We start from the raw sequence: 22,844 nt of genomic DNA, 5'->3' as shown, positions 1-22,844 counted from the left end.
TTAACTAGCTATTAGCTGTAAAATTCTAAAAATACAAAAGAAAAATTCCAACAGCTACTTAGCTTTTCACTACAAAGCTAATAATATTAATTTTTTACAAAAGCTACTCCAACCACTGAACTCTACTCCAACCACTACATTGTCAAATACTCATATCATGTACTAAGTAATGGTTTGAATAAGTCAAACCACTAAAAGCTACTCAAACACTAGTGCCGAACACGCCAATAGTACACTATAAAATCATAAGATTGTTTCTCCTAGTAAATAATCCACTGATAATGGTATACTAAGTGTCAAATAAGTTTAGTTCAAAGAGATAGCTAATATATGACAACCACAACAAACTTATGTGATAAAAGTGTTTTTATATAGCTAATGGTCAATGTTGAGCTCATAAGACTCATGAATCTATGATTTATTTTGTCCATGAAATTCAAATGGTTGGATAGCATTTTAAAAGAGTTTTAAATTGATATTTCTTAACCTTAGTTTCAATTTATATTGAAAATAGATAAACAATTGAATAAAAAGTAGGCTCAAATATGACACCCTTGCACTCTTTTGGCCATATCATATGATATATAAAAGATATGGATTCGAGACCAATTGGGTTAGAAAATAGATTTCAAGAGCTTTTCAACGGTATGTTATAAGCCTAATTTTAAAATCACAATCAAAAGTTATGAGCTTCGAAATATCAAGGATTTTGCAGGGGTTGAATTGTTAGAATCGCTCTTAGAATCAGTCCGATTCTAACGATTATATGAGCAATTCTACCACACGACAATTTTGTGTACGATTTAAATCGTTTGGGTAGATCAGGATCAATCTGGATCGCGATTTTAATAACAATGATATTAATAATAAAATTTTATGTACTCCCTCCGTCCCAGAATATCTGGGACTTTGGAATTTTTTCATTATACATTATTATCTTTGACCATAATTTTTATTAACATAAAAAAAACAGTTATCATAAAATATTATTAGATAAGTATTAATATAAAGTTTCATAATATAATTTTAAAAATAATTTTTATTAATATTTAATTATATAAAAATAAAGATAAATTAGTGCAGTGACATTTATGCAAAGTTGACTGTGTCAGATGTTTTGGGATAGAGGGAGTATTATAAAACTAGTTGTTGTTACTAATCCAACATACTAAATTATATCATTAATCTATTTTATAAAAGTATCAATAACATAATACTAAAATAGACACCAGGAATGACTTGTGTCACTTCTTGGTGCTGTTTTTTCCCTCCAAAACTCCCTCTCCTTTTTTAGCAAATTTTTTTTTTTTTGGAATATTTGTATAATACAACTATAATAATATATTATTCCTAATCTTATATATTATCTTTATAATATTGTATTCCTTTTTACTTCATGTTCTGTTTACTTAAAATATTTACACAAGATTTTTGAGACCTTTTAATTAAGGAAGAATAAGCTATAATTTAGAACGTTGAAATATATATGGACGGAGCCAAAAATACAATATTAACATTTAAATTACCATTATATAGTTGTACAATAGTGGGGTTCAATAGAAAAAAAAACATTTCTATTCATGTTGTTGATTTGAAATCTTATGAAATATTAATAATTGAGTTAGTTTTCTGTTAAATATGTCTGTGATAATTGTACCAACTTATAACTTTTTTTCCCTTCAAAAAACTATTAACTATTACTAAAATAGGTTATGCTTACATCGATCATTTTAGACATATGTCAAGCTATCATTAAAAAATTTCCCGCCAATACAATATGTGATACTAGCTTTAAGTTTCTTTTTTAAAAAAATTATTCTACTTAGCTTATTCTTTGGAAGTACATTACATTTGTTTATTCCACATAAATTGCCTCATTTTTTTATTATATCACAAATTAATTATGCGAAAAAAATTAAAACTACCATGCATCGCACGGGTACTAATCTAGTTAGTTAAATAATTAAGCCAAAACTAATGTATGAATAGTGTAAATCCCTAGTGATGCATTTAAAAATAAAAATAAATCAAAGAAAGTATTACGCTTCGTTTGCTTTTTATTCACAAAGTTTCTGTTTTTTACGTTTGTCAATGCATAACTTCAACCATTATACATTTGTAAAAGTTAATAAATTTACATTTTAATAATAAACTACAATGAATCTAACATGTTCCCATATGATATATATTTCTTTATTTATAAAAGACAATATAATCAAAGTAAAATATTTGAATGGTGTGCACTGTAGATATGTTTCAAGTGAAAAATAACCTCTGTAAAAATAATAAACAGAAGCAGTAACATAATGTCTGTATTTTTACAATTAACCTAATTCTATTTTAGTTGAACAACTCTCAATATAGTGAAAATTGGAAATAAGACATTCTTTCAAGGGGCAGAAAGAATTCAGTAGAAAAGGAAATAAGAGAGAAAAATATATGCACAATTGTACACTCAATGATGTCAAATGACTTGATTGTGAGGTCTCATTTTTCTATGGTAACTCAGAGAGAGAATGTGCAAATGTGCAGATTATACAGATCCTATAAGCAATGTTAGCAATCTCAAACATTCAAGTTCCATAATTCTATTGTTGTACAACAATCTTTACTCACTATAGCCCACCCACACCGGAAAATATATATATATATATATATATATATATATATATATATATATATAAAAGAAAAAAAAAATCCCAAGAAAGCCTTCCCCCTTATGTTTACAAGCCAATGAAGCAATGAGATCATTTGCTCATACCAGCATCAACATCATAATCCTTTCACTTAGTATGAAATTTAGAATGGCGGTCGGTGCCTGTCATAAGATAAGAAAAAGACATCAGAAATCGGACAAACAATTTTAATCTAAGATAAGGTCTCCCAAGCAAGGCAACAGTATGTTGTGGAATAGGAAAAGCAGCTAAATTATGTTTTCCCTGATCTTACATTCCCTACAGGGTTACAAGATACTCTAAAATACAAAAAATAATACCGTGAAGCGGGAATTAGCTTTTTTCCTCCTCCTCATTGATCTGTTCTCCTGTTTTCCAGATAATGTCTTTCAGCCCAGTAGAAAGGCTCTTGTAAAACTATAATTATTAGATTAGGGTCAGTGCAAACAATACAGAGGCATGAAAAAAAAAAACAAATCATGAAGAAACACATAGCTGCAGCAAACAAAAAATGTCAGGGGTTGGTCAACAATGCAGAAGATAGGGTCAAGTCCTTTTCATAGTAGTGACCTACGGATTCTTAGTGCTTGTTTGGTTGCTCTTCTTTGACATAGGCAATGGAATTTATAAGAATTACTTACATCTCTTGTTTGGTTAGCATGAAATTTGCAAAATGGAAGAATTGCAACTTCCTAACTCCTAAGAATTTTGAGTTTCCATATATTATGGGAAGTTAATTACCTAACTCCCCCTTGGTCATTTAAAATTCACATGAAATGCAAATTCCTTTGTCAACCAAATAAGTGTCACGAATTCCTAGGATATATAAGAAGTTACTTCCTATGAAATGTAAACTATCATAAGAGTTTAATTCCCAATGTAACCAAACAAGCACTTACATTTCACACAATTTGCTACAATTGCTCTTAGTCAACAATCAAAAGTGCACAATTACTCGAAATCTGCCCACGAACATAGACCTATAGCCTATGAGTTGCTGCTATTTGTGTTGGAATAAGAAAAGACACTTTTTACCAGGACAAAAAGGCTCATATTTGCAAAGATTAGAATTTCTCACAATTTAACGGTACAGTTAAAGGTAAAAATGCTTTAACATACAGACCTTGTGAAACTCCAGGGTGTCCCCACGAGACTTGCGAAGTTCCACCATATATAGAGAAGGAGCCACTTCTAAAATCTGAACAAAGACAATAAAACTGCTAAGATACACATAGCTAGATATTAATGTTCTATAACTTTCGAAAAACATGGCACTTCTACTGTTCCAACAAACTCTGAATAACAGTTCCCATAAAGCATAACGATTAAGGAAAATGTTAAATTAAAAAGCTTAATGGATAATTGGATATTCCAAAGAACAAAAGTTATTTTAAATAAATTAACATTTTCCTCAAAGGACTAAAAACCATTTAATTTTTTTTTATTAGCATGGAACTTGCCATTTATAAAAAAAAAAGGACAGAGTAATATTTGTAATTTCTGAAACAAAGACACTTTCAGAGTGATACCTCAGTCGCAACAGCTAGCTGACCCTTGCGTCCACTTTTCTCTCCTTGAAGTTTCATCTGAGAATCACCATAAGGGGGGTTTTGTCATAAGAGACTTAGCATCAACAAGAGGGATATAAAAGAGGCAAAGCTACAACTCAAATAAACGGTGAATTAAGCATTAGATGAACTCCTAAGCTTCTATGAAGTATATGGTTGAACAGCGAGAGAAAACAAACATAGAAATAATTGGCAGAACACAAACATTCAGGAAACTACAACAGTGTATTCAGATTGCAGAGTGACAATGAGAAAAGAGGCCATTCTACCTTGTAGTTATTCTTTTTCACGCCAAAACCCAAAGGAACAGCTGTCTGCTCAATTTTTGAGATAATCTCACTAGCTGGCATTTTAGATGTAAATCTTGTTTCACGTTTCACGAGCCCCTACAACCAAAATATATATATATATATATATACGTAAGATCTCTTCAACTTTATTTACTGGTCGAGATGTCATTCAGCTAATTACTGCTTACTACAACATCATTTTCCATAAGATATAGAATGAAAGTGAGTGCTAAGGGTGGCAATATGCAATAGGAAGTCGAGGAAAAGCATCAACCAGGATATTATTGAAGAATCAACTTTCAAATACAAAAAGTCATGCACAATTTTTACCAGTATATGTTCCTCGATTTTTTCAGTATCGCGACAGCAGCTACAAATTTATGAATTTAAAAAAACAAAAGAGGGAAGAGGGGGGGGGGGGACTTACCATCTGTTTTTCAAAGAGTGAGCCCAGGTTTAGACCCTGAGATGTGGAGATGAGCTCAAATGCATTCATGGCAGCAGGAGGTTGAGGGACCACAGTTCGTTCTTCCCGTCTCTCAACCACAAGGTTTCCAGAGAGCTGCAGACAGAGCCCATGGAAAGATGCTTACATAAGAAGAGCCATACAGAAGTCAAAAAGATTAAAGAGCAACATGAAAGAAACAAGAGGCTTACCATCGACTGGTCAAAAATAGCATCAATATCATCAACTGAAATATCAGGCTCCTCGAAAACAGGGGGTTTGTAACCTTTCTTAAACCACTCATGTTCAATCACTTCAGCAATTGTAATTCTCTGGTTGACACCATCAACCACCAAAGAATCAGAACAGCAAGATTAGCAACAGATGTAGCAAGTAATAGAACCCCAGAATAATTAGTTAAACTAACCGTTGAAGGATTAGGATCTAGAATTCGTTGGATCAATTTCTTCACACTCGAGGAAAACCATGGTGGACAGGCAAAATCAGCTTTGTATATCTGCAAACATGAGACATAGACCAGGCATAAGCTGAAAAAACCATAAAAAATAAATCAAATAAAAACAGAAGAGAGAATTTTTCTCAACGAAATCATTAAACATCCAAGATGTACTGTCATTGGTAAGAAGAGAATGAGCTGTTAAAATGATTTACTGAGGTATTTTTCACCACTAAGTCATTAATATGAACAAAAATAAATTCCAAAAAAACACTTAGAAAAATCTTCCAAAAAAACTACTTCAAAACCAATATTTATGTAGACTAGTTGCTATTAACCAAAACATTAAAAATTATATAACCAAAATAAGCTCCATAAACAAAATTCAGATTATGAATAGGAAAATTTGGTTATAATAATCCCAACTTTGGGCCATTCACTTTAAATTATTCCAACTTCTGATTGTTATGGAATAATCCCAACTTGGGGGGGCGTTTTCTTTCGACAGGCTAAATGACTGGTGACCTGATCAAGAGGTTACTTTTTTTTTTTGGTTAAATGTCACGTGTCGCAATTTCATTGGTCAAAAAAAAAAAAAAGACCTTTCCAGCCCCCCTCCCTCCTCTTCCCCCACCAGAAACGCACAAGCCCCTCCCCTTCCCCCTGTTGAAAAGCCCAACCCTTCATCTTCCCCCGCCGGAAACCTAGCCCCTACTCGAACCCCTTCCCCCACCCCAGAATCCACCCGGAGCCCTCCTCCCCCGCCCCCGAAACCTACACCTACTTTCCTTCGCACCGTAAAATGCCCCCCTCCCTTGCCTAACCCTCAAAACAGTCCCCCCCCCCCTTCCTCCACACCCAAAACCGCTTGGGGGGTCGATTTTGAAGGTTGGGGAAGGGGAGGGAGGGCGTTTTCCCGGCAGGGGAAGGGAGGGGGAGGCTTCGTGGGTGGGGGAAAAGGGGGGGCTGGTTTTCCGGTGGAGGAAGGGGGTGGGGTGGGGTTTGGTTTTAGGTAAGGTGGGGTTTCTGATTTTTTTATTTTAAATTTTTTTGGGCCAAACAGGGCTTGAATCGCTTGTTATAATAGGTTATTGTGTTGACTTTTGTGACCAGTGATGGCATGTTGAAAAAAAACGCCCCCCAAAGTTGAATTATTCCACAATAATCGAAAGTTGAGATTATTTACAGTAAATGGCCCAAAAGTGAGATTATAAAACCAATTTTTCCAAGTAAATATAAACCACTTTATGTACAAGAACATTGAGAGATATAACACTATAACTCAAACCAAAATAATCAGCAAGAATCCATATGCTCCTCTATTTTATTGTATATCTTCCAAATCTGTATATTGACCAATAAATATGATACCTACTACACATTATATTTGACACCGGACACACTATTTAGTAGGAACCCACTTTTCATATGATTTTCTAGCAATATAAGTTGTACGACTTTGATAATTAAAATTATTGTAGGGTTTGTAGCATTAACAATGATTTGATATAAGCACGTTTAAGAGCAATGAGCACAACACATGATTATAGTCTCTGTTTTTTTTTTAGTTGTTCCATTTTTTACTTTTGATACTATTCATCCACTTCACCTTGAGCAATATTTGCTATTCATACATGATGAAAACACAGTTACGTCGGATTCCATTACATTAGTCTCACTATATATCAAAATTATTTTTTTTAATTTAATAATTTTGCAATCATATGATAAAAAATATTAACTCAAATTTGCACATTGGCAAACATGCCAATTCAAAATGGTGAAAATTGGAGGGAGTTGTATTCTAGTCACTTAAAGACAAGAAACATTTTTTTTTTGTACAGTATACTAGATTCAGAAATTAGAGTAATTGAGCATCTAATAAAAAAGTAAATTCGAAAATTTGTCCAGCAAAACCATACCTTTTTATACAATGCCATGAGGTTAGCATCTTCAAAAGGCAAATAACCTGCCATAAGAACAAAGAGAATGACTCCACACGACCACAAATCAGCCTTAGCTCCATCGTAACCTTTGTTGTTGATAACCTACAAAAGATTAATATATAAAAATAACAGTAAAATAATATTCCCTCAGTCAGGAACAAAAAGTTACATTAATAATGACACCACAACGAAATCCTGACAGAACTAATTTGCAGGCTGAGGAGAATTAGCAAAATATTTGTATTGTGAGAAAGCGTCTTATACCTCAGGAGCTACATAATTTGGTGTACCACAAGTCGTGTGAAGTAATCCATCTTCCTAAAAGAAGCATGATGAAAGAGTCACATAAGTCCACTTCTGATAAAGCATATAGAAGCCCAAGCAGGGAACACTTCTCATAATCCTAATGGAGACAGTAATAGACTACACACTTACACGAACTTGCTGAGCCAAAGCACTCAAACCAAAATCCGAGACTTTAAGAACGCCCTTTGTATCTAGCAGCAGGTTCTCTGGCTGTTTACAAGTGGAATAATAATAGAACAAATTCAAAGTTGTTACATAGTACAGTTGTCACTATTGTAAGTTGTAACTAAGTTCCCACATACAGAGTAATAGCTGCTAACAGCTCTGCCTCCTACCACCAAAACAGATGATTTACTCACCTTCAAGTCTCTGTGGAAGACGCCTCTGCTATGGCAATAATCAACAGCATTTATCAGCTGTTGGAAATACTTTCTTGCTTCATCCTCCTTCAATCTTCCCTTGCTTGCCTAGTTCAAAGAATGAGAACTTTAAAAATCAAAAGACAGAAAGCTATTTGCAGTAATTCAATAAATCAGACTGACAGAGCAAAATAATGTGTCAGTAGAGCGTCATTAATTAAGTAAAAGGCATAGACATCTTACAATTTTGTCAAAAAGTTCTCCACCAGTGATAAATTCCAAAACAATGTAAATTTTTGTCCTGCTAGCCATCACCTACAAGTACCACTAGAACATAAATCGATCGCAAAAAGAGAAGAAAAATGAAAAAATGGTCATTAGTATCCACAAATTGCACTAGGATAAGCTATAGGCAAAATCTAAACAGTCTACGTCTAAACCATTAGTAACTGGTTCTTCAATAAGCACTTTTGAAGAATTTACAGCAAACAAGACCAAAAACCCTTGAAAAACCATATATATATATATAAAATAAAAAAAAAAAAACTCAATGACATGGTATGGGATTTATTTGCTTCCAACCTCAAACAAACGGATAACATTTGGGTGACGAATTAACTTCATGGTCGAGATCTCACGTTTTATCTGCAAAGAACATTCAATGATGAGTCATGAACATACAAAGCTAAAGAGGAGGGATTCAAACTCTATAGCATTCAATTATGCAATAAAGTAACAAGGAGCAACCACAAAGCCTTTAGGGGAGGGGAAAGCTATCTTATATCAACAAGAATTGCAAAGTATAACCAGCAAATTATTACTACAAGTAAAAGTATAAAAGCTCTCAGCTTGTAAATAAATGGGTCAAAGCTTCTAAGGGAAAACAAGTTCTCCAGAAAACAGTCTTGGGTGTGCTTAGGCCATCAAACCAGCCCATACAAAGTTGCTATCTCAGCGGCATCATTGCTCCAACCAAGAATTTCCAGCAATCTTGTACAAATACATTCACTTAAAACCAGAATATCATACAACAGATGCAATTTTCAACAGATTTCTTTCCTTGCCATTACAACCCTAAAGAGAGCTAATTCAACACCAGTTTAAAACCCGCCACCAGGCACCATCAACCAACACATATAACCCCTCCCCCACCCCCACCCCTACCCCTTTTTTTTACATGGAAACCAAAAGGTGCTGCAGCAGTTGTCTTTTTCATCAACATTACAATCCCAAAAAGTCACTAAACTTCAACACTAGTGAAGAACTAGAATCAACATATCAAATAAATTCAACATAAAAAGTCATTTCACAAAACATATAATTCCTCAAAAAACTTTCAATCATGAAGATGGTTAGCTACAAGAATTCATCAAAGTCTGCATAATTGATAGTTATAGAAAGCAAAAGTCATACCAAATACTTTTACGATTGAATAAACAGAATTCCATTTCATAAAATAAATTAAATACAGTACTTCAAAAAATCAGCAAACCCAAAAATCCCAGAAAATAAACCAAAAACCCAAATCAACCCAACAACAAAGTCAACTATTTCTATCAAATTTATCAAAAATTAGATTAAAAGAAAAGCAAAAAAACTACCTGACCGATCATTTTATGCTTAAGAACCTTCTCCTTGTCAAGAATCTTGATTGCAACATTTTCACCAGTTTCAATATTTTTAGCAAATTTGACCTTAGCAAAAGTTCCTTCACCTAATGTTTTTCCAAGTTCATACTTCCCAACTCTTGTTCTTCCTCCATTACTACTCCCTCCAACGCTCCCTGATCTCTTTGCCACCTTCGCCGCCATTTCCACCACCTTCTTCTTTCACTCTCCTACGATTATAAATTATTTGTTCATTTAATATAATTATAATTGAGGTAAATTTTAGAGCAAAAACCTCTTCTTTTTACAAGGCTGCCAAATCTGACTCTTTGATACCCTCATCTTACCCAAAAAAAAATTAACCAAAATAAGGATCCAAACAAGAAATATTAATAGTTTTGGAATTATAGTGATTAAAAGTTTGCAAGAGATAATTTCATGGAGTTTATGACTTTAGATTAGAGAGAAAAAGAAAAGGGAAATGGAATTATGAAGTAAAGAAATATTAGTACCCATGTGAGTGTAATTGAGATGATGATATTTGGGTTAAAATTAAGAAATAAAATTTCACTAAATAAGGACAAATATCAGGATATGTCGGCAATTGATATAAATAAGTTGATCAATATAACAATATTCACTAAGCCTCATGGGTTTAGCTAAAATTGGATAAAAATTATTTTCGTGAAATTGATGAATATGGCAACAAATTTCTGGGTTATAATAGTGAATATCTCTATTTTTTTTTTCCAGTTTGGTTGGGTTTTTGGAGAGGAAAGGGATATACCCGTTTACGTTTTCTTTTACGGAGTAATGTACTCACTAGTAATTATGCCCGGTTGTTGCCCCGAGTCAACAGATTTTCATTTATTAGATTTTTTTTCTTAAATTTAGGGTGACTAATGCGCGCGATATGCATACCATATCTAGCATTTAGGGGCTTGATCTTTCGATTTGGTCTTATAAAAACTTTAGAATTTGTTATATATACTAGGGTCATTTGCTCATGTAATCCGCAAATGAGCAAATAATATTTTAACTCATTTGTTGATTAAATGAGCAAATGACCCCGGGTGTATGGTACACCCGGGTGTACATAATAGGCTCTCTACAAACTTTAGTTATTGGTAGCATTAATGAAAAAAAATTATGTAAATAAATATTTTTAGAGATATAAATGTCCGTATACTATTCTTAGAAAAAAAAAATTAAAAAAACAATTAATTATAAAGAGAGCAAATAAGTAAATAAACATTATAAGAGTATAATTGTCCAAACATTATTCATAAGAATTATAAAATAAAAACTTTAATTATTGATTAATATAGATATAGATTTACATTAGTATAGATTTGAAATATCTCGTTTGATAAATAATAAATTTAATATGAATAGGACAAAAATAATACCGAGTACTCAGTTGATATTGTCAGATTTTTATAATTCTTTGTATCAAATGAGTGTAATTCATCACATATATTGTTGCCAAAAAATTAAAATGGAAAATGGGAAATGTAAATGAGTACATCACATAAAAGCATATAAAGTAAAGATGTAAAGCATCTTTTGATATTATTGGAAATGAGATATACCATTCTAATGGTTAATTAAAAAAAATGATGGGTATATTATAGTATAAAATTATCATATTAATGTAGACTTAAATTATAGAATATATCTCCATTTCGAATGTTATTGTTTATAACAAATTCTATATGCACATTAATTAGGGAATTGGAAAGAGAATGTTGACTTGATAATTGGGTGTAATAACTTGTTTTTTTTAAAAAAAAAGCAGATAAAATAAGAGATCAAGTGTAGAAAGATACTCCCTCCGTCCCTTTATTAGAAGCATATTTCTAATATTTATTACTCACATAATAAAGAAAAATAGGCTTCTAATTTAGAGACGGAGGGAGTATTATATAAGTATTTGTTTAAAAAAAAATACTATACAAGTACAAAAAAAAAAGACAAAAAAAAATGTAAGAAAGAGTAATTGAAAATGTATAAATACTATACGTATGAGATAAAAGGGTTATGAGAAGACATTCCTAATGTACATACTCTATACTTATTAATGTCAAGAGTGATATATTGACATTTTATACAATAAATTATACTTATAAAAATTTGGACAACATTATTTTCAATGTATAAATTTGACCATAAATATATATTATTCCCTCCATCACCTTTTTTATGGATACAATTTGACTTTGATGGTTAACGTTTAAAAACTTTAGCTATAAAAACATACTGTTATTAAGATCAAAATCATGTCATACACTCTGTAGAAAATTATTGGCTTCATCTTGATATAATTTTCATAATATCAATATTTTAGAATTTTACTCAAATTATATGAGTATTGAATATATACGTGGTCAAACATGTACATTGGAGACCATAAAGCCAATGTTTAACCATAGAAAAAAGTTAAAAAGAGTTCGCACAATTTTATGTTATTAAAAAACCACTTCTCCCGTTCTTTTTTTTTACTTTGACCTGTTTTATTTATCACGCTTGCGAATGCAAAACTTTGACAATCAATAATAACTTTAATTCCCCATAAGTAAAGATTATAAAATTATATTATAATAGTACTTATTGAGATGAATCTAACAAGATCTCACATAAATATATTTTTACTTACGTATAATTCACAAAAAACGGTCAAAGAAGAGGTAGTGAATCCCTACCTTTTCTAAAGTATCACTCAACTCTTATGAGTAGTGTTGAGACTAATATACTCCTCAAAAAGTTCATTTACATATTTACCCTTATATTTTTGCTTTTACATTTTTAATAAGCATGATATAGTAGTTAAGGAAGGCCCAAATACTTGGTTAATTGCTTGATAAAATTATCATTTAAGGGTTTTTTTTTTTTTTTTTTTTTTTTTTTTTTTTGGTGTAATTGTAACACTTGATTATGTAGGATAGGGTGACCAACCCTTTTGTATACCAAAAGATAATTTAAACGTTTTTGTATATACTACATATGCACCTTTAAATTTTTATAATTTCTTGCAGAAAGTTTTTGTATAGTATATCTTTTCATTTGATTCACATGATTGTATTCTATAATTAAATATTTAACCATAATTATTTTTTGTTCTAGACTAAAGCCATTAATTTGTATGATTAGATCTCTCAATCAACTCTGACCATATGATAATAAATTGAATTATATTAGTAAAAAGTAACTATACAAATTTTTTATTTTTTGTGTTAGTAAAACTAAGAAATCGAGAATGATGTGTGTTTCGGGGTTTTCTGATGTCCTGCGGGAGAGTTACAATTCCGACACTGGAACCGGACGCCTGTACCTGCAAAACAACGGAGACTCCTTGTGGTGGGAGCTCCGCCTCCAACGATCAAGTTAGTACTTGTTTGAGGAGTAATAGATGCGGAAATTAAAGGTGGGAGATCTGGTTCCTCTAGGGGAGGAGTGATCAATGTGTTTAGACTTCTCTAGGTGAGAGTCATCAATTGCTTAATAATCTGCTTTTTAGCGTAATCTCCCTTAATGAGGATTAAGGGAGGTATTTATAACCTTGGGAAATGTGTCAATCCTAGGTTTAGGTTAACCTAGGGCTAATTGGGCTTCCCTTGGAAGTTGGGCCTGGGTGGCCGGTTTCTCCATTAGGCATGGAGTATGCCACGTGTCATGACATAATAGGTCCAAGGTGGACGAATAAGCGTGTGCCACGTGGCAAGCCCTGACAGTTCCAACTGGGGGACACTTGGCAGGACCTGATTGGCCCACGTGGCGCATTCCGATTGGTGGGAGCAAAATCCCCTAATCATTTGCCCCTCATAGGTGGCACGTGAATGGTCACGTGTTACCTGTGACAGGTATCGCCCTGTAACAGGCGACGACCTGCTACAGGTGTCAGTCGGCGAGAGGCCGAGAGATTCTCCCGCCAAAATTTTGAATTCTGGAAGTGACCCTTCGCCTTCTCACTTCGCCTATATAAAGGAGTGTTGACTTCGGTCATTTTCACACTTGAAAACTTTGTGAGAGAACATTCGGACCCCTGAACTTGCTCTGACATTTTGGACCCTTTCTGCCTACCGCCTGCTCTGACAAGCCGACTTCAAAGGATTTTCAGAACTTCATCAATCGTCACTCGTTCAGGTAACCGTCGGTTCTCTTACTCTTAATTTTCTCTTTACTTTATTCTTTTTTGAAATGGCACCACGGAAGCACACGACACGACCTAGGTTAGTGATCAGCCGGTCACCGGGGACGGCTGAATCTAGGACTAGGAGTGCCGCCTGCCCTTTTCTGGACCCATCTTTTCCCTTTATACAAAGTCCGACTGTATCTGTGTCTATGCAGAGCATGATGGCCAGAACAAAAAAGACTGCCAGGATCTCAAACTCAGACGGCTCCTCCCACAGGGTGCCGATTAGTGAGACATCTGACCAGGCGCCAGATGTGGAAGTGAAACAAAGCGGCTTGAAAGCCGGCAGTTCTGAGGGAGGAGTCAAAGTGACCCCTTCCCATTTTACAGTTGACAATTCTACATTCTCTCCTGCTCCTTTTAAAGGAGAGGAGGCGGGCCCCTCCGGGAGAGGGGAGGAGTCGTCCTCTTCGGACTCGTCAGAGGACGATTCCGAGTCTAGCTCTTCTGGCCATGCTTCTCTGGACACAGAAGAGAAAAACAGTCGCCTGCAAGAGGCGAGGCTTTCTCACGCAGTTGAGAAGGGGGACGATTGGGCGGAGCCATCCGCCTCTCACCGAGAGCAAAATACCCCCTACTACTGCACGGTACCTCGGGGCCGGATCACAGCCATGCAAGAGAAAGTGGAGAGCTTTATCGCAAACCACACAATGGGCCCCGGCTTTTTAGTGTTTGTGCCGGATCCAGAAGACACAGTCGTCTGGCCGGCTGGTACCAGTTATGATAGCGCCTGCTTTGGCTGCTACGAGGCGGCCATCAAGGCTGGGCTGCGCTTCCCACTACATCCGGCTGTTCAGCGGATCTTGGATGGGTATGAGTTGGGGTTATGGCAGTTAGCCCCGAACTCCTGGGTCAACGTACTCGGCTATGTGGCCGGGTGCGAACTGCACGGGGTGGAGCCGAGCTTCGAGGCTTTCGCCCACATGAACTACCTCAGCCGGACCCCTAAGGCAGGCGGTACCGGCTGGTATCAATTGACGAGCCACAGGGGCTACCTCATGACGAGAGGTAAAGCAAACAAATGGAAGGACTGGTGGAGCACCTTCCTCATCATTGAGAGTTCAGACACAGAGCTGAACAAGCGCTTCAACAGGTGGAACAGGAATTCGCCCCTTCTTGCAGGCGGCCGCAGCATGCCGCCTGTTCCCCCCAAGGCTAAGAAAGAGATCCTAGATAAAGGACTCTTCAAAGTAGAGTCGAAGGTGAACTCTACTTCAGGGGTACGAGAGCAAGTACCCCTGCACTGCGTCCCGAGCTTCAAATGGCTCTACTACGAGTACTTTTTGGCCGCCTGTGGCCTCAGTAGTCGGTGCTCAAGAGGTAGCCGGCCTGTCGAATACTCTGTTGTTCCGTGCATTTCTTGTTATGACTTTTATTAACTTTGCTATTTGTTTTTGCAGCGGACGCCATGAGCAAAATTACCGCCTCCAAGACTGCGGCGGCCATGTTGCGGGCCTCCATCATGCAACAGTCTTCAACCGACTCCCCCAACAAGGGGGCACCCTTGGTGGGCTTCGAACCTTTCACCCTCTTTTTGGAGTTGTGTTTATGCATATACTGACTTCTTCTTTTTTAGACGGGCGCTCCAAGAGCTTCTTCTTCCCAACAGCCGGACCCCAAGGCCCGGAGGACGACTGTTGCGAGCTCTCCTGGTTCTTCCAGGAAACATGCGGCGGCTGAGAAACAGCCGGCCACTTCTTCTAAAACTCCAGCTGGGCCGCCTAGAAGTATGAAGTTGTCCTTGTAAATTTTATACTTGCTCCCTTTTTTACTAGGTCTAATCCGTTTGTCTATGCTTGATGCAGCCGGCCCTTAGGAGCCTGACTTGGTCGAGGTGGCCAAGTCTATGATCAAGGTCGTTCCTCCAGCTGAAAGGGAGGCGGTCAGGGGTGTCGGCACCCTTGACCTAGACGGGATTGCAGGGGTCCTTGCTGAGGTATACTTAGCATATTTTTGAGTATTTGAATTCCAGGACGCCTGTTTTCTTTTTTGTTTGGAAACTGACGTCTGTTCCCTTTTTACTTAGGCCCTGCTCCGAGTGAACGGCCTTCGCAAGCCGCTTGACCGGAAGAACAAAGAGGTAAAGGCTGCAAAAGCTATGGCCGCCTCTGACTGTGATAAGGCAATGTTTCAAATTGCCCAAAATGAAGTTCTGACCATTGATATTCTTTATTATCAGGCGCAGGCTACCGCCGCTATCCGGGCTCAGTTAGAGGCGGCCCAGAAGAGGAATAGCAAGCTGGAGGCGACCATCAACAACCTCAAGGCCGAGCTGAGACCTCTTCGCCAAAAGATGTCCTCATACGAAACCTTGGAGAAATCCTTGGCGAGCGTAAAGGTACGCCTGGTGACCCAGGAGAAGAGTCTTACTCAGGAGCTCTCGGAAAAGGCCGAGCAAGAAAAGAAAGAGCTGGTCCGGGAGATGATGGAAGACTCTGCTCAAATCCAGCGCATGACTTGGGGCCGCCTCTTCCCCAATGCCGACTTTGCCTCATGGGAAAAAAGTACCGCCAGTGTTCTGATACATATAATCAAGAGATCCTGGCGGCTGCTGAGGAAGAGGCGTTGGAGGAAGCGTTGGAGGAGGAGCAGCCGGTAGTGGCGCTTGTGCCGCTTGGGGGTAATGCATCAAAGAAGGATGCAGCTGAAGCCGAGTCCAGCAAGAAGAGTGCTGACCAGGCGGCAGCTGCTAATATTGAAGACCTGCCCCCTTCTTAAGCTTTATGTCTTCTTTCCACGGCCTGCGTGTCGTTTGTTTGTATTTACCCGGCCAGGGGGCCGGGGCTCTGAATATTTTGCCGGTCTTTGATGACCGGCTTCTTTTTAATGAATTTTTTGTTTTGCTTCAAATTTGTTTAAGTATTGAATATTCTGATATCTAATTGTACACTATACCGACTGTTTTACATGGCCGATAGTTGCAGATAGGTACGGATAGTTAGTCACGCCGCCTATGCCCCTGGACGACTGGTTGTCTGTTTCCAGGCTAGACGATCAGTCGGCCATTTATCCAATTGGCATTCGAACCATTTTAAAGACTGGATCCCCTTTAGGCAGGCGGTCCTGTCATTTGTAAAATTAACCAAGTAGGAAAGTGGTTTGACCAAGTAAACATGGTTGTTACCTAGTCGCCAAGTAACTGAGTAGTAGAGGTATCAAGCGGTGGATACCGGTTGTTCCCCTTTATTCGCCAATGTTTGTTGGCTTTTAACTCATAAGTTGTTAACCTAGCAGGAGTAGTGGTTGAGAGCCCCTGTTTGCTAAAAACAGGCGGACGACTCATACCTTTTAGGCTCCATACTAAGTTTGAGAGAGTGACTATGAGTTAACTTTGGTGTTACTCAGTCGCTGTCACTTCTGCTTGAGTAGTAAAGGTACCAAGCGGCGGAGGTCGGCTGATCCTTTTGATTCGCCAATGTTTGTTGGCTTTTAACTCAAGAGGTACCCCCTGCATTTATCCCAAGTAATACAGGCGGTCATCTGACTCAGATGTCAACTGCTACCACTGGTTTGGTTAGTGATAGAGTTATCCTTGTCTCAAAAACGGCTACGTGGTTGCCCTTGGGGACAGTCGTATAGGTGCCGTGTAATTAGTTTATAGAGAAATGTTCCACCCAAAAGGGAGCTGCTCTCTGCGACGAATTTCATCCGGAGGGATGCCGCCGGACGCCTGCTATGATGTTGGGACAGGTCGTATTAGTTTTGAAGATTGGATCAGTTGGCTTGGCGCCTGGTCTGATCATTCGGCTTGTCGCCTTGGTTAGTTCTTGGTGAACGTAGGTGCTAAGTAAGAGGAGGGTAGCCGCCTGTTTAGGCACAGGGTCGGCCAGGCCCTAATCTTTTTTAGCTAAGTATAAGGGGGGTGGCTGTGTGTTTGGAACCAGTCGGCCCTCTTCTATGGAGAGTAGCCGACTTTATGTCCAGACGGCATGCCCCTATGGTGATAGAGTAAAATATTCAATGGAGAGTAGCCGACTGTAAAGGTACAGGCGGCATGCCCCTCTGAAGATAGAGTAAAATACTCAATGGAGAGTAGCCGACTGTAAAGGTACAGGCGGCTTGCCCCTCTGAAGATAGAGTAAAATACTCAATGGAGAGTAGCCGACTGTAAAGGTACAGGCGGCATGCCCCTCTGAAGATAGAGTAAAATACTCAATGGAGAGTAGCCGACTGTAAAGGTACAGACGGCATGCCCCTCTGAAGATAAAGTGAAATACTCAATGGAGAGTAGCCGACTGTAAAGGTATAGACGGCATGCCCCTCTTAAGTAAGAATAAAAATTAAACACGGAGAGTAGCCGACTGTTTGTTAGTAGGCGTGCCCCTCTTAGTACAAAATTGAATATTAAGTGCAAACTTTTATTAAGTAGCCCTTGATTATTTACATCATTCAAAAGAAATATTTCTTAATATTATCTACATTCCAAGTTCGAGGCAACGGTTGTCCGTCTGGTGTTCCTAGACGGTAGGTACCGTCCCTGACCTCTTCACAGATTTGGTAGGGTCCTTCCCAGTTGGGAGTTAGTTTGCCAGACTCATTAGCCCTACCAAATGCTTCCATTTTTCTAAGTACAAAGTCCCCCACTTTGAGTGGACGCCTGTGTACTTTTTTGTTGTATGATCTAGTCATTCTCAGGCGGTAAATTTCATGGCGCAAGACAGCATTGCCCCTCCTTTCAGGAAGTGAGTCTAATGCCAGGCGCATGGCTTCCCAGTTTGCCTCTTCGTCATATAGCATTACTCGAAGAGTCGGCTCGTAGTGTTCTATTGGGAGAACAGCTTCCGCACCATAAGTTAGGAGGAATGGAGTTTCTCCAGTCGCCCCTTTTTCAGTCGTCCTAATGGCCCAGAGAACATGTGGTAATTCATCCGCCCATAGGCCGCCTGCTCGTTCAATCTTTTTCTTGAGACCGCGTGAGATGATTTTATTAAAGGCTTCTACCTGGCCGTTTGCTTGTGGACGGCCGACAGATGCAAAGTGGTGTGCAATTCCTTGGTCACCCAACCAGCTTTTGAGAACAGGCGTCTCAAATTGGGGACCATTATCAAAAACCATAGACATGGGAACCCCGAATCGAGTGATGAGATTTTTCCAAATGAATGAAATTACATCCTTCGTCTTGATTCCCTTTACAGCCTCCGCCTCTACCCATTTAGTGAAGTAGTCGACGGCAACAAGTATGTACCTCCTTCCGCCTGTAGCAGGCGTATATGGACCCAGAATATCCATGCCCCACTTAGCAAACGGTAGTGGGCTATGAATGGTAGTGAGGTCAGTAGCCGGACGGTGAATTAGTTTGCCAAAACTTTGGCACTTGTCACATTTTTTCACCATCTCCATTGCATCTGCTTCTAAAGTAGGCCAAAAGTAGCCCTGCCGCCTTGCCCGTTGAGCAAGCGTCCTACCGCCTATATGGGAAGCACAGTAACCAGAGTGAAGATCGTCTAGTATCTCTCGTCCCTTTTCTGGAGTAACACACTTTAAGAAGGGTTGAAGGTACCCCCTTTTGTGAAGTTCTCCCTTTATTATTTCAAAACTGGTTGCTCGTTTTTTAAGTGCTGCCGCCTGTTGATGATCATCCGGCAGGGTACCATTTGTCAGATATGCCCTGATTGGATCCATCCAGGTTGAGCTTCTGTCTAAGATTCCAATAGGTTCTTCCTCAATGCTTCTCCTCTCCATTACTTCCCAAAAAACAGTTCGAGGAGTATGACAGGAGGCGGATGATGCTAATTTCGAAAGTGCATCCGCCTGGTTGTTTTCTGATCTCGGCACTTGGGTCAGATGGAAATCCTCAAGGGAGCCGACTGCTTGTCGGACCGCCTGTAAATACTTGATCATGGCCGGATGGGTTGCTTCGTATTCGCCATTGTACTGACTCACTATCAATTGTGAATCGGAACAGGCGTCTATTTTTCTTGCCCCTGCCGCCTTGCACATGCGGATTCCGGCTAGTAAAGCTTCATATTCTGCCTCATTGTTTGAGGCCTGAAAGCTGAAGCGTAGAGCATACTCGTACCTGTCGCCCTCTGGCGACTGACATATGGCGCCTGCTCCACAACCATTTGAAGTAGAGCTTCCGTCCACATATACCTTCCAGACTTGGTTTGTAACTTGAGAGTCAGGAGGACGAGTCATCTCAACAATAAAGTCAGCAAAGGCTTGCCCCTTCACTGCTTTTCTAGGCTCGAAGGTAACTTCGAGGCTCTGTATTTCTATGGCCCATTTGATCATTCGGCCTGACGAATCCATGATTGTCAGTGGCCGCTTGATAGGTTGGTCTGTATACACGACGACTGCATGTGCCAAAAAGTAGGGCTTCAATTTTTTAACAGCCATGAAGAGTGCAAGACCAAATTTCTCCACTAAGGGATACCTCAACTCGGCATTTTTCAGTACATGACTGACAAAGTAGACCGGGAGCTGACAGCCGTCTCTTTCAGCAAGGAGAACAGCGCTTAACGCATGATCAGAGACGGCCAGGTACATGTAGAGTACTTCTTTGGGCAAAGGGCTGACCAGCCTCGGCAAGGAATGCAAGTGAACTTTCAATTTCTGGAAGGCCGCCTCGGCATCCGGCCCCCATTCAAACCTTGCCTTTTTCTTAATTGCCTGAAAAAAGTATAGGCATTTGTCGCCTGATCGGCTTAGAAATCTTCCCAATGCCGCCAGACAACCTGTTAACTTCTGAACCTCTCGGATGGTACGAGGCGACTGCATGTCAATGACCTGCACCTTCTCAGGGTTCGCCTCTATTCCTCTCTGATTGATAAGGAATCCGAGAAATTTCCCAGACTCAACTCCAAAGACACATTTCTTGGGATTGAGCATGACATGGTGCCGCCTGAGTGTGGCGAAAGTTTCTCGGAGGTCCGACAGATGATATTTCTGAAGTTTAGACTTGACAATCATATCATCAATATATGCCTCGACATTTCTCCCAATTTGATCAAAGAACACAGTGCTTATCATTCGCTGGAAAGTGGTCGGGGCATTCTTAAGACCAAACGGCATGACCGTGTAACAGTGTAACACCTGATCAGTGACGAAGGTCGTCTTCTCCTGATCTTTCTTCCATAAAGGAATTTGATGGAAACCAGAGTAGGCGTCCATAAAGCTCATCAAAGCATGGCCGACTGTTGAGTCGACCAGGTTATCAATTTTAGGCAGAGGGTAACTGTCTTTGGGGCACGCCTTGTTTAAGTCTGTGTAGTCTACACACATTCGCCAGGTGCCATTCGACTTTTTAACAAGCACCACATTTGCAACCCAGTCTGGGAAGTAACATTGCCGAATGAACCCTGCATCAAGTAATTTTTTTAACTTCGGCGGCTGCCGCCTGACTTCTTTCTTCGCCATGGTTCCACTTCTTCTGCCTTACCGGCTTCTTTTTCGGATCCACAGCTAGTTTATGTACCGCCAGGTCAGGACTAATGCCTGGCATTTCGTGGACTTCGAATGCAAAGATGTCCTTGTATTCTTTCAATAGTTTGTGAAAGTCGTCACCAAGGTCTCTCAGAGCAGTCGTCCCAACTTTGACTGTTCGCTCAGGACGTGAGTCGTCTAAGATCAAGTCCGTATACTCACCAGCCGGCTGAGGGCGGAATTCATCCGACCGCTCCTCTGCCAATGATTGCTATTTTCTGTCTTTTCTTGCGGCCCCTGTCTGGGATGCCTTTCTCTTCTTGCCGCCTGCTTCTTGAACAGGCGCACTCTCCTTGACATTGTCAAGGTCTATTTTTCCACCACTCGACCCAGTGGCCATAACAGTGGGCTTCACATCCGAGAGATAGCACTCTCGGGCCATCCTCTGATCTCCCCTTAGGGACCCGACTGTTCCATTATCCCTCTCAAACTTGAGCAACATAAGAGATGGGATTATAACAGCCTTGGAATTATTCAGGGTTGGTCGTCCCAGAATCATGTTGTAGGCCGAGAGTTCTTCTACTACCAGGAACCGGACTACCATGTGTCGTCCTTCCCCTTTTTCGCCCAGGCGGATGGGTAAATCCACTCGTCCCACTGGGTGGACTCCTCCTCCTCCAAACCCTACTAAAGGGTGGGATGCCGAATGTATGCAATCAGTCTGATATTTTAGTTTCGACAGACATTTGCTACTGATGAGATCTGAGGAGCTTCCGGTATCTATGAGGATTCGGCCAACTCTCTGGTTGGCCACTTTACATTCAATAACGATAGGGTCGTCATGCGGCCCTCTTACCCCTCCTAGATCTTCTTCAGTGATGACAATCTCAGGAAATGAATATTTGGAGGGCCGTTCTTGGTGAACGGAATTTACATCTAACCGTCTGATATTGTCTTTGTTGCCCTTAATAGTGGGGCCGCCTCCTGAGAAGCCGCCTGCAATGGTGTAGACGACTGCATCATCTGTATCGGAACTGTCGGCCTGTTGATTCTTTTTAGCCGACTGCTTTTTTGAGGAAGTGTTCCCCGTAGATTTCTTGACATAAGTGTCAAGATCACCTTACTCAGCCAGGCGGTCCAGATACCGCATGAGACTGATGCATTCATTGGTGTGATGACCAACATCTTCATGATAATCACAGAATTTTTCTTGGTTCCGACTGTTTGCAGAACCCTTCATGGGGACCGGCTTCTCAATTGAGATCCGTCCCTTGATTTCCTTTAGGATAAATGGCTATCCTTGTTAAACGCATACTTTGGGGAGTATGGTTTGAATTCTTTTTTCTTTTTCTGGGCCGGCTGTTTAGAGGAATCAGCCGCCCAGACCTCTTTTCTCTTCTCGTCTTTGTTTGACGACTGTTTCTGTCGTCCTTCTCTTTTGTCGGACCTTTTCCCGTCTGACTGTTTTACCGTACTACAAAGATCAGTCGCCTGTATATAGGCTTCCGCTTCAATCAAGGCCTCTTGAAGAGTCGCCACCCTCTTTCGGACCAAATCAAATTTGAAGGTCGACCCGTCTTTGAGACCTCTGAAAAAGTCAGTATAGGCTACTTCATCCGGTAACCCTTGAATCT

General features: G+C 39.2%; 1 protein-coding gene across 1 annotated transcript; it reads right to left on the bottom strand.

Annotated features, from left to right (window-relative positions):
- Positions 1-2,450: 2,450 nt before the first annotated feature.
- On the bottom strand, positions 2,451-10,505 carry LOC110728511 (CBL-interacting serine/threonine-protein kinase 23-like). The gene is made up of 15 exons (XM_021908146.1): positions 9,648-10,505; positions 8,629-8,691; positions 8,290-8,361; positions 8,047-8,154; positions 7,817-7,897; positions 7,646-7,699; positions 7,358-7,483; positions 5,406-5,495; positions 5,191-5,310; positions 4,961-5,095; positions 4,513-4,629; positions 4,205-4,261; positions 3,799-3,873; positions 2,996-3,092; positions 2,451-2,818 (listed from the first exon to the last, which is right to left on the bottom strand). Exons 1-14 carry the CDS (start codon positions 9,855-9,857, stop codon positions 3,009-3,011), a joined length of 1,392 nt encoding a protein of 463 aa, XP_021763838.1. The 5' UTR covers positions 9,858-10,505; the 3' UTR covers positions 2,451-2,818; positions 2,996-3,008.
- Positions 10,506-22,844: the final 12,339 nt, after the last annotated feature.

The sequence above is a fragment of the Chenopodium quinoa genome, unplaced genomic scaffold, assembly GCF_001683475.1.
Source record: "Chenopodium quinoa cultivar QQ74 unplaced genomic scaffold, ASM168347v1, whole genome shotgun sequence".
In the NCBI taxonomy this organism is placed as follows: domain Eukaryota; kingdom Viridiplantae; phylum Streptophyta; class Magnoliopsida; order Caryophyllales; family Amaranthaceae; genus Chenopodium; species Chenopodium quinoa.
Note: the sequence above shows the minus strand (reverse complement) of the source record. Positions and strands in the feature narration are given on the sequence as shown.

Excerpts from the sequence above, each read along its gene's own strand:
- LOC110728511 (XM_021908146.1), bottom strand. The coding sequence starts at position 9,857 with ATGGCGGCGAAGGTGGCAAAGAGATCAGGGAGCGTTGGAGGGAGTAGT. Across the intron at positions 7,484-7,645 it reads CAAATTATGTAGCTCCTGAG|GTTATCAACAACAAAGGTTA; the intron begins GTATAAGACGCT and ends AATCTTTTGTAG. Across the intron at positions 3,093-3,798 it reads ACACCCTGGAGTTTCACAAG|TTTTACAAGAGCCTTTCTAC; the intron begins GTCTGTATGTTA and ends TAATAATTATAG.